This window comes from Octopus bimaculoides, chromosome 7, assembly GCF_046866305.1.
Source record: "Octopus bimaculoides isolate indiv1 chromosome 7, ASM4686630v1, whole genome shotgun sequence".
In the NCBI taxonomy this organism is placed as follows: Eukaryota; Metazoa; Mollusca; class Cephalopoda; order Octopoda; family Octopodidae; genus Octopus; species Octopus bimaculoides.
This window is the reverse complement of record NC_142934.1, coordinates 24,560,139-24,580,059: the sequence shown is the minus strand read 5'-3', so window position 1 is coordinate 24,580,059 and position 19,921 is coordinate 24,560,139. Positions and strand designations below refer to the sequence as shown.

The following is a 19,921-nucleotide window of genomic DNA, read 5'->3' as shown; positions in this document are numbered from 1 at the left end:
GAGATTTTGCCACCCTGGTGGATTGGAAGAAGAGCTTTTGTAAAATACCTTCCTCATTCACCAGACCTTACCCCTTTAGATTTTTTCGTAAGGGGATACTTAAAAGATAAACTGTATGCTACAAGACCTACGACAATTGCTGAACTGAGAGATGGCAATGAAAATGAATGCATTCAAGTAACTAACTAGCTGTTATTAATTCTATTACTTCCCGTTGACAAAAATGTCTGGATCAAATTGGATATCAATTTGAAAACAGATGATCGCAAAATCTGAAACAAATTGTATTAAAATGGATTCTGCTTTGTATAAATTGTTGAATATAAATTATTTTCGGGTGTTTAAATGCGTTTCAGTTACGTTTGTAGATCATAATATTTAAAAAAAAACCTATGTATACTAATAATTATTGCCTTTATAGGTATTAAAAGTGTGTATGCATATTATTGAGACACCCTGTATATGTATGTGTGTGTGTGTATATATATATTTATGTATATGTGTGTGTGTGTGTATATATATATATATATATATATATATACATACACACAAATGTATATATATATATATATATATATATATATATATAACAATAAGAAAATGGAGGGGATTAATAGGTGGTATTCATCAACTTGCAGACATTGTATTATGTCAATTTACTTGTTTATTTGTTTACTAAAAGGACAAAACAAACAAATAAACAAGTAAATTGACATAATGCAATTTCTGCAAGTTGATGAATACCACCTATTAATTCCCTCCATTTTCTTATTGCTATATAAATTAATGGTGAAATAACTTTTTACCCGCATCCATTTATTGCACTTGGTAATGTAATTGCCGTGCCAAAAAAAAAAACACTAGTGTAATAATAATTGGGTATTCTTCCAGCAGTATATTGGATAGATATTATCCCTTAGTGGGTTGGATTCACAACCCCTAACTTTCTTGGATATATATATAAAACTTTATAGACAGTGAATGCATTAAATTAATAATGATATATATGTGTATATAATTAAATCAAGGGAGCAAGGGTGAAAACGACCTGTCTCCAGCATGCCTCATGTGCTGACAACTTGAAAAAACTACCAAAACCTCCAGCTAAATATACACGACTGAAAATGCGCTAGCGAGTGAGAATTAAAAAGACCTCATGTTAATTGTAAATTGGGTCCAATGTATGGATTGACGCACAAAATAGGCCTTCTTCCTTTGTCATCACTGTACATGGGGGGAAGTTTAAGTCCAAATAATTGTACATACCATCCAAAGCTGGTTCACATGTCGAAACACAAGTATTTACACGTATACATCCAAGGAAAGTTGATATTAAATCCACTCACGAAAGCCAACGTGTATATTATAAGAATGGTCAAGCAGTGAATGCTATTCCAGTCAGAAGTAAAAATAATTTGTGTGTGTGTGTGTGTATATATATATATATATATATATATATACACACCCACACACACATACGCACACACATGCACGCACATATACATACACACGTGCATAGGCGTGAAAAAACGCACATATACCTCCACCACCCCCATCTACACATGCACACAGGTAGAAGTCTTGCTAACCGCCCCATTATTGCTGTTAAAAACAGCAATAATGCTTTCATATAGTTGCTTATATATATATATATATATATATATACATATATATATATTATAGGCTCCTTTCAGTTTCTATCTATCAAATCTATTAACAAGACTTTGGTTGGCCCAGGGCTATAGTAGAAGACACCTACCCAAAGTGTGACCTAGTGGGACTGAAGCCAGAATCATGTAGTCGGAAAGCCAACTTTTTACCACACAGCCACACCATTATACGTTTTGTCTTTTAGAATTGATCGAGATATATCCAAAGAGACTGACAACCAAAAGTTTGCACCAAATGAAGTAATCTGTTTTGTTATTATTATATTGTAGATATGTATGTTTGTTTTGATCAGAAGATATAATATTTATATAATGGTTTGGTAATGTTCTGTAGACTGGTCATATTTGAAGGTCTTCATTCTAAGATCTGGACTCATAGTCCTTATCATTGAGTCCACCACATCTTGTTCTTTTCCTCTTCTGTAAATGTGTTCTGGCTGTTGCTTGCTAATCTAACTTTGTTGCCTGTGGTCAAATATCTTCTCTCCAATAATATTTATATTTACACTTCATTGTCCCTTATATCTCATGTTGTCTTCTTATTTCAGGTTATCTGATGACGTTGAGATACTAATATTTCACTGGAGATCAACATGTTTATCAACTTTTGAAGACTAAAAAGAACTTCGTCAAGCTAATGTCAGCCTATTTCTACAACTCTTTGTTGAATGAATGTAAAATATTTCCTTTGGATTGAGATTAGTGGCGAAACTACGTAAGCCATATTTAGAAGAAGGCTGTTGTAACGGCCTCACTAGCATAGGTAGTGCTGCAGCATAGCCACAATCCTCAGACAGGAACCTGTACTATAATGAAAAATTATCATCTTTTAACATCCATCTTCCATGCTGACGTGAACTGGAAAATTATGTTCAGAAATTTTGATTTAACAGGGATTAATCACTATGATATTGAAACTCTCATGTGTTAGGAGTGGTATATCTAGAAATATCTTGTTAGTTTAATGATCCAATTTGATAACCCTTAAGTTACTAGTTAGTTATTATAAGATTCTTTTACAATAAATTGACTTGAAGTTCTCTCTTAACAGCCAAAACATCAACACATCATATAGATTAAAAGAGAAAGTTATGGATGAGAAAAAGTCTGAAAATATTGATTCATCAACTCAGACACAGGAAAATACAGAAGAGGAATCACATCCTTGTGATATCTGTGAGGAATTATTCACAACAAGAAAGAATTTAATTCAGCATAAATTAATCCACTCTGTCAAAAAACTGTACCAATGTAAAATTTGTGATAAAATATTTTCTACAAGAAATTTGTTATCTTGCCATAAACGTATTCATACAGGGAAAAAACTACACCACTGTGATATCTGTGATGAAAACTTTTCTACAAGTGGCAGTTTATCTGCCCACAAGCGTATTCATACTGGAGAAAAACCATACCACTGTGACACATGTGGTAAAAACTTCTCTCAGAAAGGTAATTTATCTACTCACAAACGTATTCATACAGGAGAAAAACCTTTCCAATGTAGTGACTGTGGTAAAGCATTCTTTGATAATCGTAGCTTATTTACCCACAAACGAATTCACACAGGAGAAAGCCCATTCCGCTGTGATATCTGTGATAAAACATTTTCTACAAGGGGTCATTTGTCTTGTCATATACGTATTCATACAGGAGAAAGACCATATCGCTGTGATATCTGTGGTAGAACATTTTCTGTTAGTAGTCATTTGTCTTCTCACAAACTTACTCATACAGGAGAAAAACCATATCACTGTGATATCTGCGATGAGAGATTCACTAGAAACAGTTCATTGACTCGCCACAAACATATTCACTCTGGAGAAAGACCATTTAAATGTGATATCTGTGGTAAAACATTTTCTAGAAATGGTGATTTGTCTTGCCACAGACTCGTTCACACGGGAGGGAAACCATATCATTGTGACATCTGTGGTAAAAATTTTTCTCAGAATAGTAATTTATCTTCCCACAAACGTATCCACACTGGAGAGAAAACATACCAGTATGATACTGGTGATGAAACATTTTCTAGAAGTGATGATTTGTCTTTTCACAAACATATTCATGCAGGAGAGAAACCATATCACTGTGATATCTGTAGTGAATCATTTTCTACAAATGTTGAGCTGTGTTCCCACAAACATATTCATTTAGAAGAAAGCCCATACCACTGTGACATTTGTGGTAAAACATTTTCTAAAAGAGGTCATTTGTCTTCTCACATACGTGTTCATACAGGAGAAAGCCCATAAAACTCTGATATTTGTAGTAAAACATTCTCTTAAGGTGGTTCTTTATTTTAACACAAACTTAGCCCAGACAAATGAAAGACCATACCATTGTGGTACCTGTAGTGGAACTTTATTTAATAATTATTTATAGGTGAAAATTCCATAGATACTTTGGCAAAATGTTTTCTACAATCAACAATATATTTTATGATAAATTTATATATATATATATATATATATATATATATGTGGATTTTTTTCTAGAATACAGTTATCATCAACATCATTTGTATTTTAATCTTCAATGCTTGCAGCTTTTCTGAGGTATTTTGCATCATTTATTTGTACTGAGTTTCTGGCCATTTGAATATTCAATGGCTGATGCTACTACTTTTAATTAATGTAGTATGCCCCAATCCTCAGTCAATCTGCCAGAAACCTTCATAAACTTTTGGGGTTAATACTACACATATTGTACTCTGTAGATTTTTTAACTTTGCCACGTTTTAGGTTTCTATACTCCTGATCATTCTCCCAAGTTTAAAAAAATATTCCATGGCTTGTTTGGCAAATTCTGCTTCTACAACCAGATTATCAATAATTTTGAACTCTGTGTTACAATAGTTTAAATTCATTATAATTCTGTAACACAGAACTATAATGAACAGAAGTGGAATTAGACAAATTCTAGGTGGAGGCCTATATATGCTTAATTTGCTGCAAGTTGTTATTTTCCAGTTGTTTTATAGCTCCTGCTACTTTTAACTACTCATGTACATACAGAGCATCTGATGTTTCAGTCCTTAGTCAAGCTTTCACAAAACCTTTGTTTCTTTCAATTACTTTAGTACATATTTGGTATGAAATGTCTCTCACAAGACTACATCTGTACCTAGTCTTAGTACACACACAAGACTACATAAGGTGAGATCCTGTTAGAAGTATTCTCCAGATTGATTAAGTGGTTTATTCTTAAAACCTTTTCCAGTTGTCCTTATAGAAACATGGCATCTCTGACTCTACATCCACACATGAACATGAATTACATCCAAGCTAACATTATCCTGTACTGACTTAGCTAAGATATTAGCTATTTTCTTTAACATTAAATGTCGGTTATCACCATAGTAACATTATCAAACAAACAAATGTTTGTTATCAGTGTAATAATTATTAACCACTAACAAATGTATTTATATAGCATCATAGTAACATTATTAGGCATTAGCAAATGTCTATTATCACTATAGTAACATTATTAAACACTATGTGAACACCTGTAAAATATTTAAAAGAGTAATTGATCGATATTTCCAGATATTTGTTGATAACGTCAAAATAGTCTAATTAGTAGGTTATAAGTAATGATTACAATTTTTTGTTATCTTCTTATTGTTTATATCCATTCGGTTGTAGTAAATGATGATAGCATTTATCCTGTAATTAACTGTAAAATTTCCAATTGTGATGTTTTACAATTGTAAATATACAATTGTAATTGTATATTGAAATTTTTTCAATTTTATAATAAACAGTATATTTTGTTTAAATTTAAAATGTATCTTTCACTTTCTTATTGGAACAATTTTTATGAATTGTAAGTGGCTGTTGTTTATATATATATATATATATATATATATATATATATATATATATATATATATATATATATAAAACACAATTTATGTACACATTTTTTGTAAATATGATACACAGGTTATATATATTTGTGTAGCAAGACACCAGTGCGTGTCTTTCTATCTTACTTCAACCTTTCAATATTCTGCACAAAGTCATCTGCCCTTTTCAAATACCCCACTCACCCATTTAGTAATAGGAGCATTTTCCTTTTCCTATCCCTGATGAAAAGTTAGCAACCTCACAAATGCTGCTAACACAAAGAAAAACATATGGAGGGATTACAATATCAATTACATGAAATTTTATTGTAAGGTATATATTCTTCATTAATTCATTATCTCTTACTATTTACATAAGTTTTCTCATTTCAACCAATTTAAGAATTGCTCTACTTTCGATGACTACACTTTCAAATGAGAACAATACAGACTACAACCATAAGCAACAAAAATTATTTATATATACATCATTGGGAACAGTTCTGACAACTGTTATCATACAATAAATATAACTTCATTCCTTTATCATTTGTTTTCACTTTTCTGGTTTTTTTTAAAGAAATAAATAATTAAAATTTTGAACCTTTAAGGACATAATTTTTTTAAAATTATTTTAGCCAAATGGATCCAGTGATTCTCTGCACACTGGTGATGTTATGGAAAACAACTTTAAAAATTTTTTTTATTTTCAAGACATGAGGTGATGAAAATCATAATTTATTTTTTGAGTAATGATAAAAATCGTTAAGGATGCAAATATTTAATAAAAGAAAATAAATTAAAATTTACTATGAAATTTTGTGATGCAGTGCAAATTGTATCCCTAATCAAGATGGTTTCAATTGATTGTAGTGAAAACATACAAATTACATGGCAATTGAGATTGTCAGCTAGTCTGGGATGTCAAGAGTGGATAAATCTGATTAAAGATGAAAAAATATTTAATGAAACAATATATTAATGTCTGCAGTGAAAGTTTATGATGCCTGACAAACACTAAACCCTATTCCTTAACTCTAACTTCAAGATGGTTTGAATTGGCTGATATAGGAACATATACAAATAATATCTACTGGATGGAATGTCAAGAAAAATCTGAACTGCTAAAATTTTGATTTTCAAAGTTTCATAATTTTATGGACTACTATCAAAAGGCTATGATTTTCTGTTGGTATGAAAAACGACATCTGTGTAGAAATTACCAATAAAATCTAGAACAGTGTGTCAAACCAAAATTATCTAGGATATATAACAGGTTTACAACTTCTATATTTGCATTACAAGTGTGTGGCTTTGAGATGGCAATGAGGTTATTAATTCTGATATTTTTGTAGTATAATGTTAGCCTGTAATTGGGTGTAATACATTTTCTGTGCTACTTTTGTAAGTTTTTGATAATGTAGTCATTCATTCTATAACTAGGGCACGTTTGGTTCATGGACAATTCTATGAGAATAGACTTTGTCAGGATTTTGAGGAACTTCTCTATTATTGAAATGGGTTTAGATTTTGTCCCATTATATGGTACGTTGAACAAGTGTCTTCTGTAGCCCCAGGCTAAACAAAGCCTTGTGAATGGATATAGTAAATAAATAAATACAGACATACAAGTATGTATATGTTTGTGTTTGTATGAGTTGGTATTTTCTCTTATTAACACTTATGTTCACTGGTTGTGAGCAATGATGGTGTTATTTGCTTGCAGTCTACCTTGAAAGCACCTTTGGCATTCTTGACATAGTGTGTAATCTTTGTGAAAAAGAGTGGCATACCTACTATACAAATATGCCCTACCAACTTTGTTTCTTCATAACTTCCTGAAAAATGGATATGATTTTAAGGAAGTTTTCTACAAATGTGCTTGAGATGGTGTAGATATCGATTATATTGGAATTTGTGAAAAAATTTTCTGAGGATGGGAAGAGGAGTTTTGGAAAATTCACACATGTTGGCTTTATTTCCTTTATTTTAGAAAAATGGAGATGTTTTTAATGAAATTTTCTACAAATATCTTTCAGAATGTAGATTTGGGCTCGTATACATACATACAAGGACAGATACTGAACACGATAGATCTTTCCTGCAATCAGATCTGGACACAATGCAACAATGGATCACAGACTGGCAACTTAAGCTAGCTGTGGACAAGTGTACCACCATGCATTTTGGGAGAAAAAACCCAGCATTCACGCAATCCCTCCACAACACTAATATCAAGAAGTCTTCTTGTGAACGTGACCTGGGCACTACTGTCAGCAGTAATTTGCACTGAACAAAGCACATTTCTAAAATTGTCAAGAAGGACAAGGGTGTCTTGGCATCACTCAGCAAGACCTTTGTCAGCCACTCTCTAGCTATCTATTTAAGGGTGTATATGGCTATAGTGCAGCCACACTTGAAATTTGCATCACCAGTCTGGATCCCCTATCTTGCTCAGAACATCAACCTCCTGGAAACTTTTCAGAGATATGCATTTATCGTACTATGAACGCCTTGCTTCTCTGGGCATGGATACATTGAAGCTCTGATGTCTGGCAACTGACTTGGTAAACATCCACAAAATTATTAACCATTGTGCCAACAACAACCTTGAGCACCTTTTTGAATTCCATGTGTCTAACACACGTGGGTATAGCTACAAAATTAGAAAACAGCAGAGCTCCCATGACTTTCAGAAACATTTTTTCACACTCAGAGTTACTGAAGCATGGAACAAACTACCTGCATCAGTTGTTAGTTGCCAAGACATTGTATCCTTTAAAACCTCCATGCTTCCTGAAATTCACCAACACTACACCTGATATTCCCCCCACCTCCATACACATGTACACCATGACTCATACACTGTTCATTTCCTAACATTTGTACATAATCCTATGTACTGGCAACTATACACAATAATTTCATTATTATTATTATTATTGAAGGCCGTGATCTGGCAGAATCGCTAGCATGCTGGATGAAATGCTTAGTGGTATTTTGCCCATTGCTATGTTCTGAGTTCAAATTCCACCGAGGTCAACTTTGCCGTTCATCCTTTCAGGGTCGATAAATTAAGTACCAGTTTAGTACTGGGTCAATGTAATCGACTACTCCCTCCTCCAGATTTCAGGCTTTGTTCTTATAGCAGAAAGGAATTTTCTTGGCTTGGCTTCACTGACGAAAATTAGGAAGGCTGTTGTCCACATCTGCATGCTCGTTCATGGCTGAAAAGACCAATGTGGGATCAACATATCTAATTGCAATAACGACAGAGGTATGATTGTCCAGGATCCGATGATGCAGCTGCATTATCTTTTCACCTCTGACGGTTGTCTTCAAGAGATGCACTGCGAGAGATCTCAAACGAGGAAACAGCATCGCTAATGGTATGGCACCAAGCAGCATGGTCAGCTGTTAGAGTGGACCATTCACGATAATCAGTGTCACAAATGCTAAGGGACTGCTTCAGGCAGTCCTTGAAATGCTTCTTTGGTGCCCCCCTCTCTGTTGTGGCCAGTGGTGAGCTCACTGTACATGATGATCTTGGGTAGGTGGTGGTCTTTCATCCTGTCAACGTGTCCTGCCCAATGTAGTCATGTCTCAAATAAAATGGCTTCCAGGCTGGTGACCTTTGCTCACTTGAGGACCTCAGTGTTGGTAATGTAGTCACTCCAGTAGATGTTGTGGATGGTATGAAGGCAGTGTTGGTGAAAACGTTCAAGGAGCCTGAGATGACCAGTAGGGGACCCAGGACTCAGAGTCATATAGGAGTGTTGTGAGGATGATGGCCCTGTAGACTAACTTTTGTGCTGATCTTAAAATGTGTAGTGGCGCGAAATTATGGCCGCCATTAAGGAAGTACAATCTACGCATGCGCAAGGGACTTGCCTTCCCGGAAGCCCCTCGAGTGCACATGCGTAGTAAAACCAGCACTTAAAGCGCTTCTTTCGCTTTCTAAGCCTCTTTAGCATGATGCCTTCGATTTAACAACTTGATCCTCTGAGATTCCTCAACGAAGCTTTTAACCTTCCAATGCTGATTACAAGTTAACCAGCGACTACTAGGCTGAATGACACAGGATTTGTAAAACCAAGCATCACCAAAAATAAAACTTATTTTATTATGTTGTTAATTGTTCTACTGTTTCTTAATATATAGTTTTGTTGAAAGGTGATAGAGAGAGACTAATGTCTCTATTGCAACTATCAACCTTTTACAAATGCTTATTCCACACATGCTTGTGCAGTCTGCCAAATTTTGTGCCTCGTGCCTAAAGAATAGAAAAAAAAAAAAAGAATACTTGCATCTGATAAAATGTTATGTCCAAGATAAGTGAACTGCTGTATCGACTTCAGTTCTGTTTCAGCAATGGTGATGTGGGGCATCCTGTACTCTTCCTGGTTGGTATAAGACTTCAGTCTTTTTCAAGCTTACTTCCAGCCCAAAGAGCTGGGCGGCTTCTGTAAAGCAGGATGTGATGCGCTGGAGGGCTCTTTCTATGTGTGCGACAAGTGCAGCATCATCTCTAAAGAAGAGGTCCTGGATCACTTGCTCTTGAGTCTTAGTGTGGGCCAGTAGGTACCAGAGGTTGAAAAGATTGCTGTCTAGATGGTACCTGATGTAGACGCCATCTTCAGCTTGATCTACTGAACTTGACCGTCTAGCTATTGTTGATTGGTAGGTATGTAGCTTTGGATTTGATCGCGTTTTGCCAGATACGAATTTCAAATCACAATTCAATCATATTTTGCTCATGTGTGCAACAGATTTTATCCAATGAATGGCTGTTGTTCACGTGACAGTTTGGTAGCTCTTCTGGAACTTTCCAGGAGCAAGGCCTATAAATACAGTCAATTTAAGCGCCAATTTCGCAGAGTACCATAGACGTCAGAGCCGGTATGACATTCCCAACTCTCGTCAAATTCAGTGTATATAGCTGTTTAATGGCTGCCTATACAGTCGAGGATATTGAAGACATGACAGCATCTGAAGATTTAATATGTCAAAACCACCCCAAGTGTTACACCTTGAATAGACATTTTCCTTACATGCCATATTATGCTATTTTCACCATACTGCTCATATGTTGTTGGCACTCCGTCGCGGGTTTCAGTTGATCCAATCAATGGAACAGCCTGCTCGTGAAATTAACGTGCAAGTGGTTGAGCGCTCCACAGACACGTGTACCCTTAACGTAGTTCTCAGCGATATTCAGCGTGACAAGGCTGACCCTTTGAATTACAGGCACAACAGAAACAGGAAGTAAGAGTGAGAGAGAGAGAAAGTTGTGGTGAAAGAGTACAGCAGGGTTCGCCACCATCCCCCGCCGGAGCCTCGTGGAGCTTTAGGTGTTTTCGCTCAATAAACACTCACAAAGCCTGGTCTGGAAATCGAAACCGCGATCCTATGACTGCCAGTCCGCTGCCCTAACCACTGGGCCATTGCGCCTCCACACACACACACATATATATATATGTGTGTGTGGTGGATCTTGTATGCATGAGGTGGATTCAATCCACCATAGCCAAATTTAAATTAACACTACAACAGAACTTTTCCCACGTTGGAACAATGGTTTTTCTCTGACAGCAGTTTTACATTTTCCAGATGCCTTTAGCTAGGCCGAAATAATGTCTTCACTACTTGATCCTTTCTAACCTCTTCTACTTCACCAAAAGCTAGAATAGAGATAACAAGACCACCAACTAAATCTATTGTTCTCAATGATATATCTATCCTTCTGGATCGTTATAAAAGCAAGGAAACCCCAAGCAAAAAGTTAGTTTAGTCACCAGTCAGTGCCGACTCAACCAGTTTAGTCACCAGTCGGTAACAACTCAACGAGTCCAGTCACATGGTGACAACGAAGTCTAGCTGACCAGCTACAACCTTGGCCAGAGGAAGAAATGAAGTTTACTGTCAGCAACTGTGAGACAACGTCCCATACCCTACAACTCACGCTGGCTCTAATTCTGTTCTTTTACATATTCTATCGCTATTTGTGGCTTACTACTAACAATTCGTATACACCAAACTATGCAAAGAAGCATTCTACCGCATGCTTTCAGATATTATAACCTGCCCGTCGAGGCAAGGTCTTGTAATGTAACGGTAAATAAATATTTCCTTAAAACTTCATGCATTGTTCATCTTTCGCATCTTATAACATGCAATTATAACAACAAATTATTATCGTTACAAACTGGCGATCTCGACGTTGCACCATAACAGGCATCGCTACAAATATTAAAAATTAACCGTTACATATATATATTAATTGAAATACATGAACATCTTTTCATACTAACACAACACAGTAAATTATGTTCAAACATTGTGCATTGTTGTGAAGTCACTACAAGAAATTTTCTGTTAACTTGATTAACTATCTAATTTACCCACCAAAATCATATTACACGTATTTAATTATTTTGACACACTTCAGACAACTGTAATTTGCACTTACGAAATAATCTGAGAAAGAGAGAGTTACTTCCCTTCTATAGTCTAATGACCATCAGCTGTTTGTAATATGTTTGTTATATAATCAGATTTTCAAATGACGAGGATTAAAAATATACTGACAGCCCGTAGGCTTTGATGTTTTCCTTTGTTTTTATTGTTAGAAAGAGCTTTAAATGATGGTGAAATTCTCAGTGAATAAAATCTCTGATAAGTATGAACTATTTGTTGCATCAATTTTTTCCGATGTATCGACTATGCAACTTTTTCTCAACTTGCCACATACTGCCTAACCCAAACCTTTTACCAGTTACAACCTAAACATTAAACATACACACATAAAGATTCACATGAATATATATTTACATACATTCATTGGTATGATAACCCTCCTGCAACCACCAGATACAATAACATTTATCAGTTCATTGCAGTTTCACAGGCTATATCTGTTTTTCTGTTGAACTCAGATTTGTCTGGAATTTGCAATAACCTTACTATTGGAAAGACTCCAGTAAGGTGGAGCATCTGCTGGAAGTTAAACAGAGTTATCACATTATTTTCATTAGCCATATCAGATCATGTGCTTTGATAATGTTTTTCTTCATGCCTACTTATATAGTTACCTCTTATAATTGAATAAGAGATAACTACATCCACAATGATTGTAGATTCTGCTCTGACCTCTTCTCTCACATTTTAACTTCTCATCACGGAGCATAAAGCTTGGGGGTTTGTAGTCTTGCAAGCTGTACGTAACCTCACAAGTGTTGGTAACATGATAAAAAAACAAAAAGTATCTAATGCACATTGTGAAGTCAATGTTAGGAAGGACACCCAACCATAGAAACCATACCAAAGCAAACACTGGAACACAATCCAGTACTTTGACACCCTGAATCCTGTCAAACTATCCAACCCATGCCAGCATGGAACATGGACATTAAACAATGATGATGATTGTAAAAACACACAGCATATAGTGCATCTCCTACTGCCTCCCAGTATTATCCAGCATATTTAGGGAAGTTAGCTCATCATTATTGTAAGTTTTTTTAAGAATGGACATGCTCTAAATAACTCTTGTTATAACTATATTGAATTTTTTAATGGTTCACCAGTTGCACCTCTTACCGGCATTGATATATGATCTAGTGTTTTCAACATTGTTGTTGATATATTGTTAATTCCTCCAACTTTTAACAGCAATATAAAGTTGTTTGTAGATTTGAAGAAATGTGCCAAGTATATTTCAAGTGTTTTCTGTTAGCTGTATATATGCTGTCTTAATATTATCTTGTTTTTACTAGTTTTATGTATAACCTTCAACAGATATTTTCCATTGAGTGAAGTTTTGTGATTATATTCAGATTTCTGAGCATTTTGTTATTGTGTGAGATTTTGAAGTGTATATTATCTATATAGCTGTATATCTTCACACTTTTATCAGGGGTATTGTGGTACTTCTGTTGCTGCAAAATCATTAGCTGACCAATGACAATAAGTTGCTTGTTACATTTCTAGTCACAGGCAGATTGTATGGAGGGTTGTATCAGCTGATATTAGTCCTCCTGGGTTTAATGTCTTTTGTATTGTTTTATGTACTTCAGTTGTACATTCCCTATAAGAGGATGGCTGTCAGCTGATAAGTTTAACATTTTTCTGTTTATATCCTTTGATTTGTTAAAAAAATATAAATAATATTTGTGTAACTGAAGTTTTCTAGTTTTAAAATGTTTTTTTATCATTCAGATAAATATAGATAATACATCTTATGACACTCCTGAGGTTAATCTATTTCAATAGCTTTTAGCCAAGAAATATTTTTTCAATAATTGTTTTACTCAATATTTTCAATCAACAATCAGAACTGGTGCAGAGTGAAGTGAAAACAGGTATACACATTTATTTATATAACTGTGCAGTGATGCTATCATCAAGTTGTGAGAATATGTTTCTGATGTTAAGAGAGAAAATAAATATTTTAAGAGTGCTTCACCAGTGGTAAGTTATCTATTTGTTGATGCTTTTGTCAGTTACTGATCTTCGTAAGTCCTTCCAGACCGGTGAGATCGGTAGGGTTGATATTTTGATTTTCAGTTTGAAGATTCATTGGGAAAAACATGGGCAGAGAGGTAATTGTAAGAGGGAACATGTTCAGATATTTCAGAGGAGATACCACTGCAGTAACAACAGAGAGAGAACAAATTGTTTCCATGAGATAGTGGTTGAAGCTTCTTTGTGATTGAATCAGTTAAATTACTTTCTTTTGAATTTGCTCAAGGATGCAAATGTATTAATATCATCAGTGCCATCCCATAGATATACACACTGCTCCATGGTTTGTCTTATTTGAGCTTTGTATAGATTTAACAATTGAGGTTGTTAATCTCCTGATTCTAAACAAGAATCCTAGTATTTGTGATAGTTTATTAATGTTATATATGTGGAAATACAATATAATGGCACCAAAGATTGCAAAACCTAACAAGTGTAACAACTGAGGGATTTGTTATTCGCGACTACAAACTATATGGTATAACATGTTTTATTGATAAGTCTAGTAAACAAGTTGGTGTGTTGTCAAAGTGACAAGGATGTCATGACTTCGTTGAAAGATGCTTTTCAGGTCTATTCCTAGATTCAGTGAATTATTGGGGGTAAGGTGTTTAGGAAGATAATGCACATGTGTGGACAGTATTTTTAGAAATTACCAATGCAGTAGTGGTTTACATATAATATGTGCTGAATCCTGTTACATATACTTTACTTCAATATGAACATAGTTGTGAATATGTCCAAAGATGTTATAGAAATACAGCTCCTCTCCTGTCTCATGAAGTTACCAGTTTCAGGATATGATACACAATAGATATTTCAGAGATATTGCTTCTCTTCCTGAATGTGTTGATGTTTGTTTAATTTACAGCTTAGAAAACAAGATACCACAAGTGTATAGCTTCTCTCCTGCATGAATGTGTGTGCATAGAATGATGTATACTATCAATAGTATATGCAACAGTATTGTTAAGTAACAGCAGAGTAATGCAGTTATTGCGTTCATAAGTTAGGAGATTAAAAAGAATTTAATCTAAAATTTATCTTCATCATACATTTTTCAGATAGAAATATTTACATCTTCATAAAGAGATTTAGTTTCTTTATTTAAAACAATCACATATAAACAATAGAGTGATGCAGTCAGATCTCAGGGTGCAGGGCGTTACAGATGAGGTGTCAGAAGTCAATTCAGAGTGATGATCTGCTGTATCATAGACCTTGATACATGCAAATTAACATTTGCTTAAGCATCAGAGAAATGATAAATTACATGGATTTTCCAAACAAAATCAGTTTCTTAAAGGCATATACTTTAAATTTATTTTATCAGAATAGGTAGTAAGACCTGACTGTATAAAAAGAACTAGAATATAAGTTCTAATACATATTATCCTATGATGAAGTGCATTTTATTAAGGCTTGTGTATTTTACTTAAAACATACTGTAATGTTAATCAGTAAATACATTTCCATATTATTTACTCTCAATTTCAAATAAACCAAGAGTATCTTTTCTCCTTTCTAGGCATTTCTAAAATGTATATATATATATATATATGTAGATGAGCATTTTGAAAGCAAGTATTTATTAGAAATATCACACTGATAAGTTTTAACATCACCAATATAGACATATTTGTTGTAATATGAAAATATGGCTATATAATTTTATGAGAATGATTTAATGCAGGTGAGAGTGACAGCTTTTTTTCTTGTATGAATGCTTGTATCTCATTAACTCAACATTTTAGAGAGAAGTATTTTCAACAGGGATATAGCTTCTCTCTTATAGGACAGACTTTTCATAGTTCACTCAAATGAAAATAACACCTGTTCTGAATGCAAACACAGTAGTCTTCACTAAAATAACACAACAGCCAAATTGTGATGCTAAACCCAGCAACAAATATGTGAATGTGTTTCCAAATGGTTGTCACCATTAAAAGAGAATTATTTACTTTATATATCAGAGTCATCTGGCTTCTTTTCTGTATGAACACGCTTGTGAGTATTCAAATAGCTACTTCGAGAGAATGATTTACCACAGATATCACAGTGATATGGTTTCTCTCCAGTATGAATGCGTTTGTGAGTTGTCAAGTGACTATCTATGGAGAATGATTTACCACAGATACTGCAGTGATATGGTCTCTCTCCTGTATGGATACGTTTGTGTTTAGTTAAACTACATGGTACAGAGAATGATTTGCCACATACATCACAGAGATATGGCTTCTCTCCTGTATGAATACGTTTGTGAGTTGTTAAGATATTTGTTTGAGAGAAAGATTTACCACAGATGTCACATTGATATGGCTTCTCCCCTGCATGAATGCGTTTGTGAGTAGTTAAGTGACTATCTACAGAGAATGATTTACCACAGATATCACAATGATATGGCCTCTCTCTTGTATGAATATGTTTGTGAGTAGTTAAGTGATCACTTCGAGAGAATGATTTACCACAGATATCACAGTGATATGGCTTCTCTCCTGTATGAATACGTTTGTGAGTAGTCAATTCACTATATCGAAAGAATGATTTATCACAGCCATCGCAGTCATAAGGCTTCTTTCCTGTATGAATATGTTTATGAGTAGTTAAATAATCACTTCTAGAAAATGTTTTACCACAGATATTACAGTCATATGGCTTCTCTCCTGTATGAATACGTTTGTGAGTAGATAATTTGCCATTGCGAGAAAATGATTTTCCACAGATATCACAGTGATATGGCTTCTCTCCTGTATGAATACGTTTATGAGTAGTTAAATAACTGCTTTGAGAGAATGATTTATCACAGGTATCACAGTGATATGGTTTCACTCCTGTATGAATGCGTATGTGAGTAGCTAGGTGAACTTTTGTAGAGAATGATTTACTACAGATATCACAGTCATATGGCTTCTCTCCTGTATGAATACGGTTGTGTGTAGTTAAGGAACCCTTCTGAGAAAATGATTTACCACAGATATCACAGTGATATGGTTTCCCTCCAGCATGAATAGGTTTATGTTTAGTTAAGGTACCTTTTTCAGATAATAGCTTAGAAACATCACAGTGTTTTGATGACTTTTCTATTTGTTTCAGTGTCTTATCAGGAAAATCAGTCCTTGACTGTATTTTATATTCATCCTGGTTGTCACATAATTCATTTTCCATAATTTTCTTCTCTTACCACAATATACAAATACTTTTCTTGTGTTAGGCTTTATATTTCAACAAACATTTCTTGAACTTTATTTCCATCAACTCTGATCTTTGATGATGTCTGAAGATGCAACTAATGGTTACTTACATGGTGATTTATCATAAGAAATCATTTCTGTGCAAGTATTCCAAGACTGTTTTATTACAGAAGTCTGTCTTGTAGTAAGAAATCAATGCGTATGGTAACACTAAAATAGATCCAGTTACCTAGATATACATGAAATTTCTGTCAAGAGAAGCCAGTTATGTCTCTGTGGTAAATTTGTCCAAGTTTAATTAGAATGCAAAATTATCTTGTATTTATTCCAGAAAGTAGAGAAATATTATTAATAATATCAGGTCAAAGGAATTATTTCACGGTAATTCCACCATAGATTTATACAAACAAAGTTTTATCAGTTCTGTATAACATCTTTAAAAAGTATGACAAACATTGGTGATTTATATGAAGGAGAGAATCATTTTATGCCAATGTCAGCTGAAATAATAAAGAAACAGTGTTAGAAACAATACAAACTTTGTTACATTTCTATATTAACAAACTATAAATATAAACATTTACCTGAATATTTCAACTTTAATTTCTAATTTCTTATTAACATGACTTCACACAACTTTGTGGGAACTCTGCATTTGTAAAATACAACAATGTCAGAGTGTGTACCATGCCAGATTAAACAGGCAATGAAGGCAAATGAAGCCCTCACCAGAAAACTCGTTAAGCTAAAAATAACAGTTAAATGTCTGATACACAGAAATATGTTACTAAGACGACTTATCTGTGGCATACGATTTTTTTTTTCACTTTAAGTAAATTCCCAGGTAAACGTTTCTAATAGAAAGGCAGAAGACACCAGAAGCAAAAATAAAGAATATACACGCACAAGTGTAATTTGTTACATAATCTCTATAATACACATGATAGTGAATGAAATAATTCCCCGTTTTAACTTTTTTAATTACAAGTGTGTGTGTGTGTATGTTGAAATCTACGGATGCACAAACGTAGAAAACAAAATGAAACAAACATGGACGACTTGTTCCGAAACACCTCCGACTGGGGAACGGTTCTCAAAAATAACCTCTAATTGTTTTCCCCCAAAATTCCTATGTCCTCGGAATCTACATAGTCCGAGGTATATTTGTAGAGAATTTCATTTAAAAATATCCATTTTCCCGAAAGTTAAGACGAATTGAAGTGGACTCCGGTGAATTTCCGAAATTCCAACCCCACCCCCAAAACAAGTTGTATATTCGGAATATACATGATATAACACATATTCGTAGAAAATTTCATAAACAAAAATATCCATTTTTCTGAAAGTTATGATCATCTAAAGTCCGCGGGTGGGGGTGGACAGAAATCTGTAGTTATGCCATGAATGTTGGTTCGTTTACACTGTTTATATAGAGAGGAAGTGATAGTAAAAGACAGTTAACATAGCAAGCAATATATAAATGAGCACTACAAATACTGAAAGAATAAAAGACAATGGATGAGAGGGAATATATATGCAAGGTGAGAGAGAACTTCATAATATAAAATCAAAACAGAATTTTGTTTTTCGCTTTCAACTTTTTTTTTTTTCTTTTTTTTCACTTTCTGAACAGCCTGATGTTTAAATAATTTTCTTCTGAAAATTAGAATTCATTTCATCATTTTGTATATGCATCAAGAAATTTCATAAAAATGAAGTTATAGTTACTGTATGTATGTATGCCATCTCTCGATACTACTACAAAAAGGTGGCAAAAGCATACTCCCATGATGTGACGGGTAACACTGGTGTCAATAATTGTAAACAAATGATTTAATACTTTTAGCCAACGCACGATCATCGTCATTTATAGCAAATCGAAGAAGAATAAATCTTTGATGAAATACATAATTTCAGAACATACTGTTTACTGATAATAATCATAATCTTCGCAAATATCCAATCACTATGTTTATGTGTCATTATCACCTACATTCGGCTGTCAAACTAGAGACAGCACGTTCTACATGAAAATTTGGTAGGGGTGATCACAGCCGGAACAACTTTTAGAATAGGTCTGCCAGACCAATTCTGACCTGGAACTAAACACCTGCAGACTAAACTGTAGCTTTATTTTCGAAAAAATATTGACTGCATAGGTCGATATTTTTAATACTTATATATCAATATAGGGTGAAAACAAAAGTTATCGAATGTACTCATACACAGAGAAGTTTTGCCAAGTGAGGATGAAACCAGTCCACTTACCACTGAGCTGTTCAACGAAATAGCCAGGTTCTATAAGTTATCGTCAAGAATTTCCGAGATAGATTAATCAATAATGGCGAACCACGACTAATTTCTTTGTTACCTTCGCTACCGGAAGAAAAGAAAAGAAAAGGAAGTGACGTAAAGAGTAAATTAATACAGCTGTCTGCACCCCACCCCCATCTCTCCACATATCATTTTATTTGTACCAATCTTTGACGGCGGTCATGTTAGGGCACCATATTGGAGAATTCTTAGTTGAATGAATCAGACCCAGTACTTTTTTTTTTAAGCCTGGTACTTATTTTATCGAACACTATGTCGATCCGCTAATATACGAGGACAGAAACACACCAACACCGGTTGTCAAGCGGTGATGGGAGACAAGCACAGACACATGTGTGTGTGTCTTTGTG

At 34.3% G+C, this 19,921-nt stretch overlaps 3 protein-coding genes and 1 pseudogene across 8 annotated transcripts in view; 2 read left to right on the top strand and 2 right to left on the bottom strand.

The window, feature by feature from the left end:
- The window catches only part of LOC106881333 (uncharacterized), a 19,693-nt gene extending 14,232 nt beyond the window's left edge, over nt 1-5,461 (top strand). For 3 of the 5 annotated variants that reach the window (XM_052969375.2, XM_052969372.2, XM_052969371.2), the window contains one exon: nt 2,219-5,461. In XM_052969375.2, coding sequence (XP_052825335.1) covers nt 2,762-3,925 — 1,164 coding nt within the window. In that variant the 5' untranslated portion in view covers nt 2,219-2,761 and the 3' untranslated portion in view covers nt 3,926-5,461. Of the gene's footprint in view, nt 178-2,218 lie in introns of all 5 variants that reach the window. The other 2 variants (XM_052969373.2, XM_052969370.2) reach the window with 1 other exon arrangement.
- LOC149134622 (uncharacterized) overlaps nt 1-19,607 on the bottom strand; it is a 51,125-nt gene extending 31,518 nt beyond the window's left edge. Inside the window, exon 1 of the mRNA XM_089355849.1 lies at nt 19,506-19,607. The gene's annotated coding sequence lies outside the window, so the exon portion shown is untranslated. The remainder of the gene's footprint in view (nt 1-19,505) is intronic.
- LOC149134623 (uncharacterized) lies at nt 7,517-8,492 on the top strand (annotated as a pseudogene).
- Nucleotides 12,130-19,645, bottom strand: LOC106881339 (uncharacterized). 2 transcript variants are annotated; one of them, XM_014931695.3, is made up of 2 exons: nt 19,506-19,645; nt 12,130-17,737 (listed from the first exon to the last, which is right to left on the bottom strand). In XM_014931695.3, exon 2 carries the CDS (start codon nt 17,209-17,211, stop codon nt 16,009-16,011), a length of 1,203 nt encoding a protein of 400 aa, XP_014787181.2. In that variant the 5' UTR covers nt 17,212-17,737; nt 19,506-19,645; the 3' UTR covers nt 12,130-16,008. The 2 variants fall into 2 exon arrangements, with proteins under 2 accessions (XP_014787181.2, XP_052825328.1); XM_052969368.2 differs by lacking the exon at nt 19,506-19,645 and adding an exon at nt 18,966-19,498.
- Between the last annotated feature and the right edge of the window lie 276 nt (nt 19,646-19,921).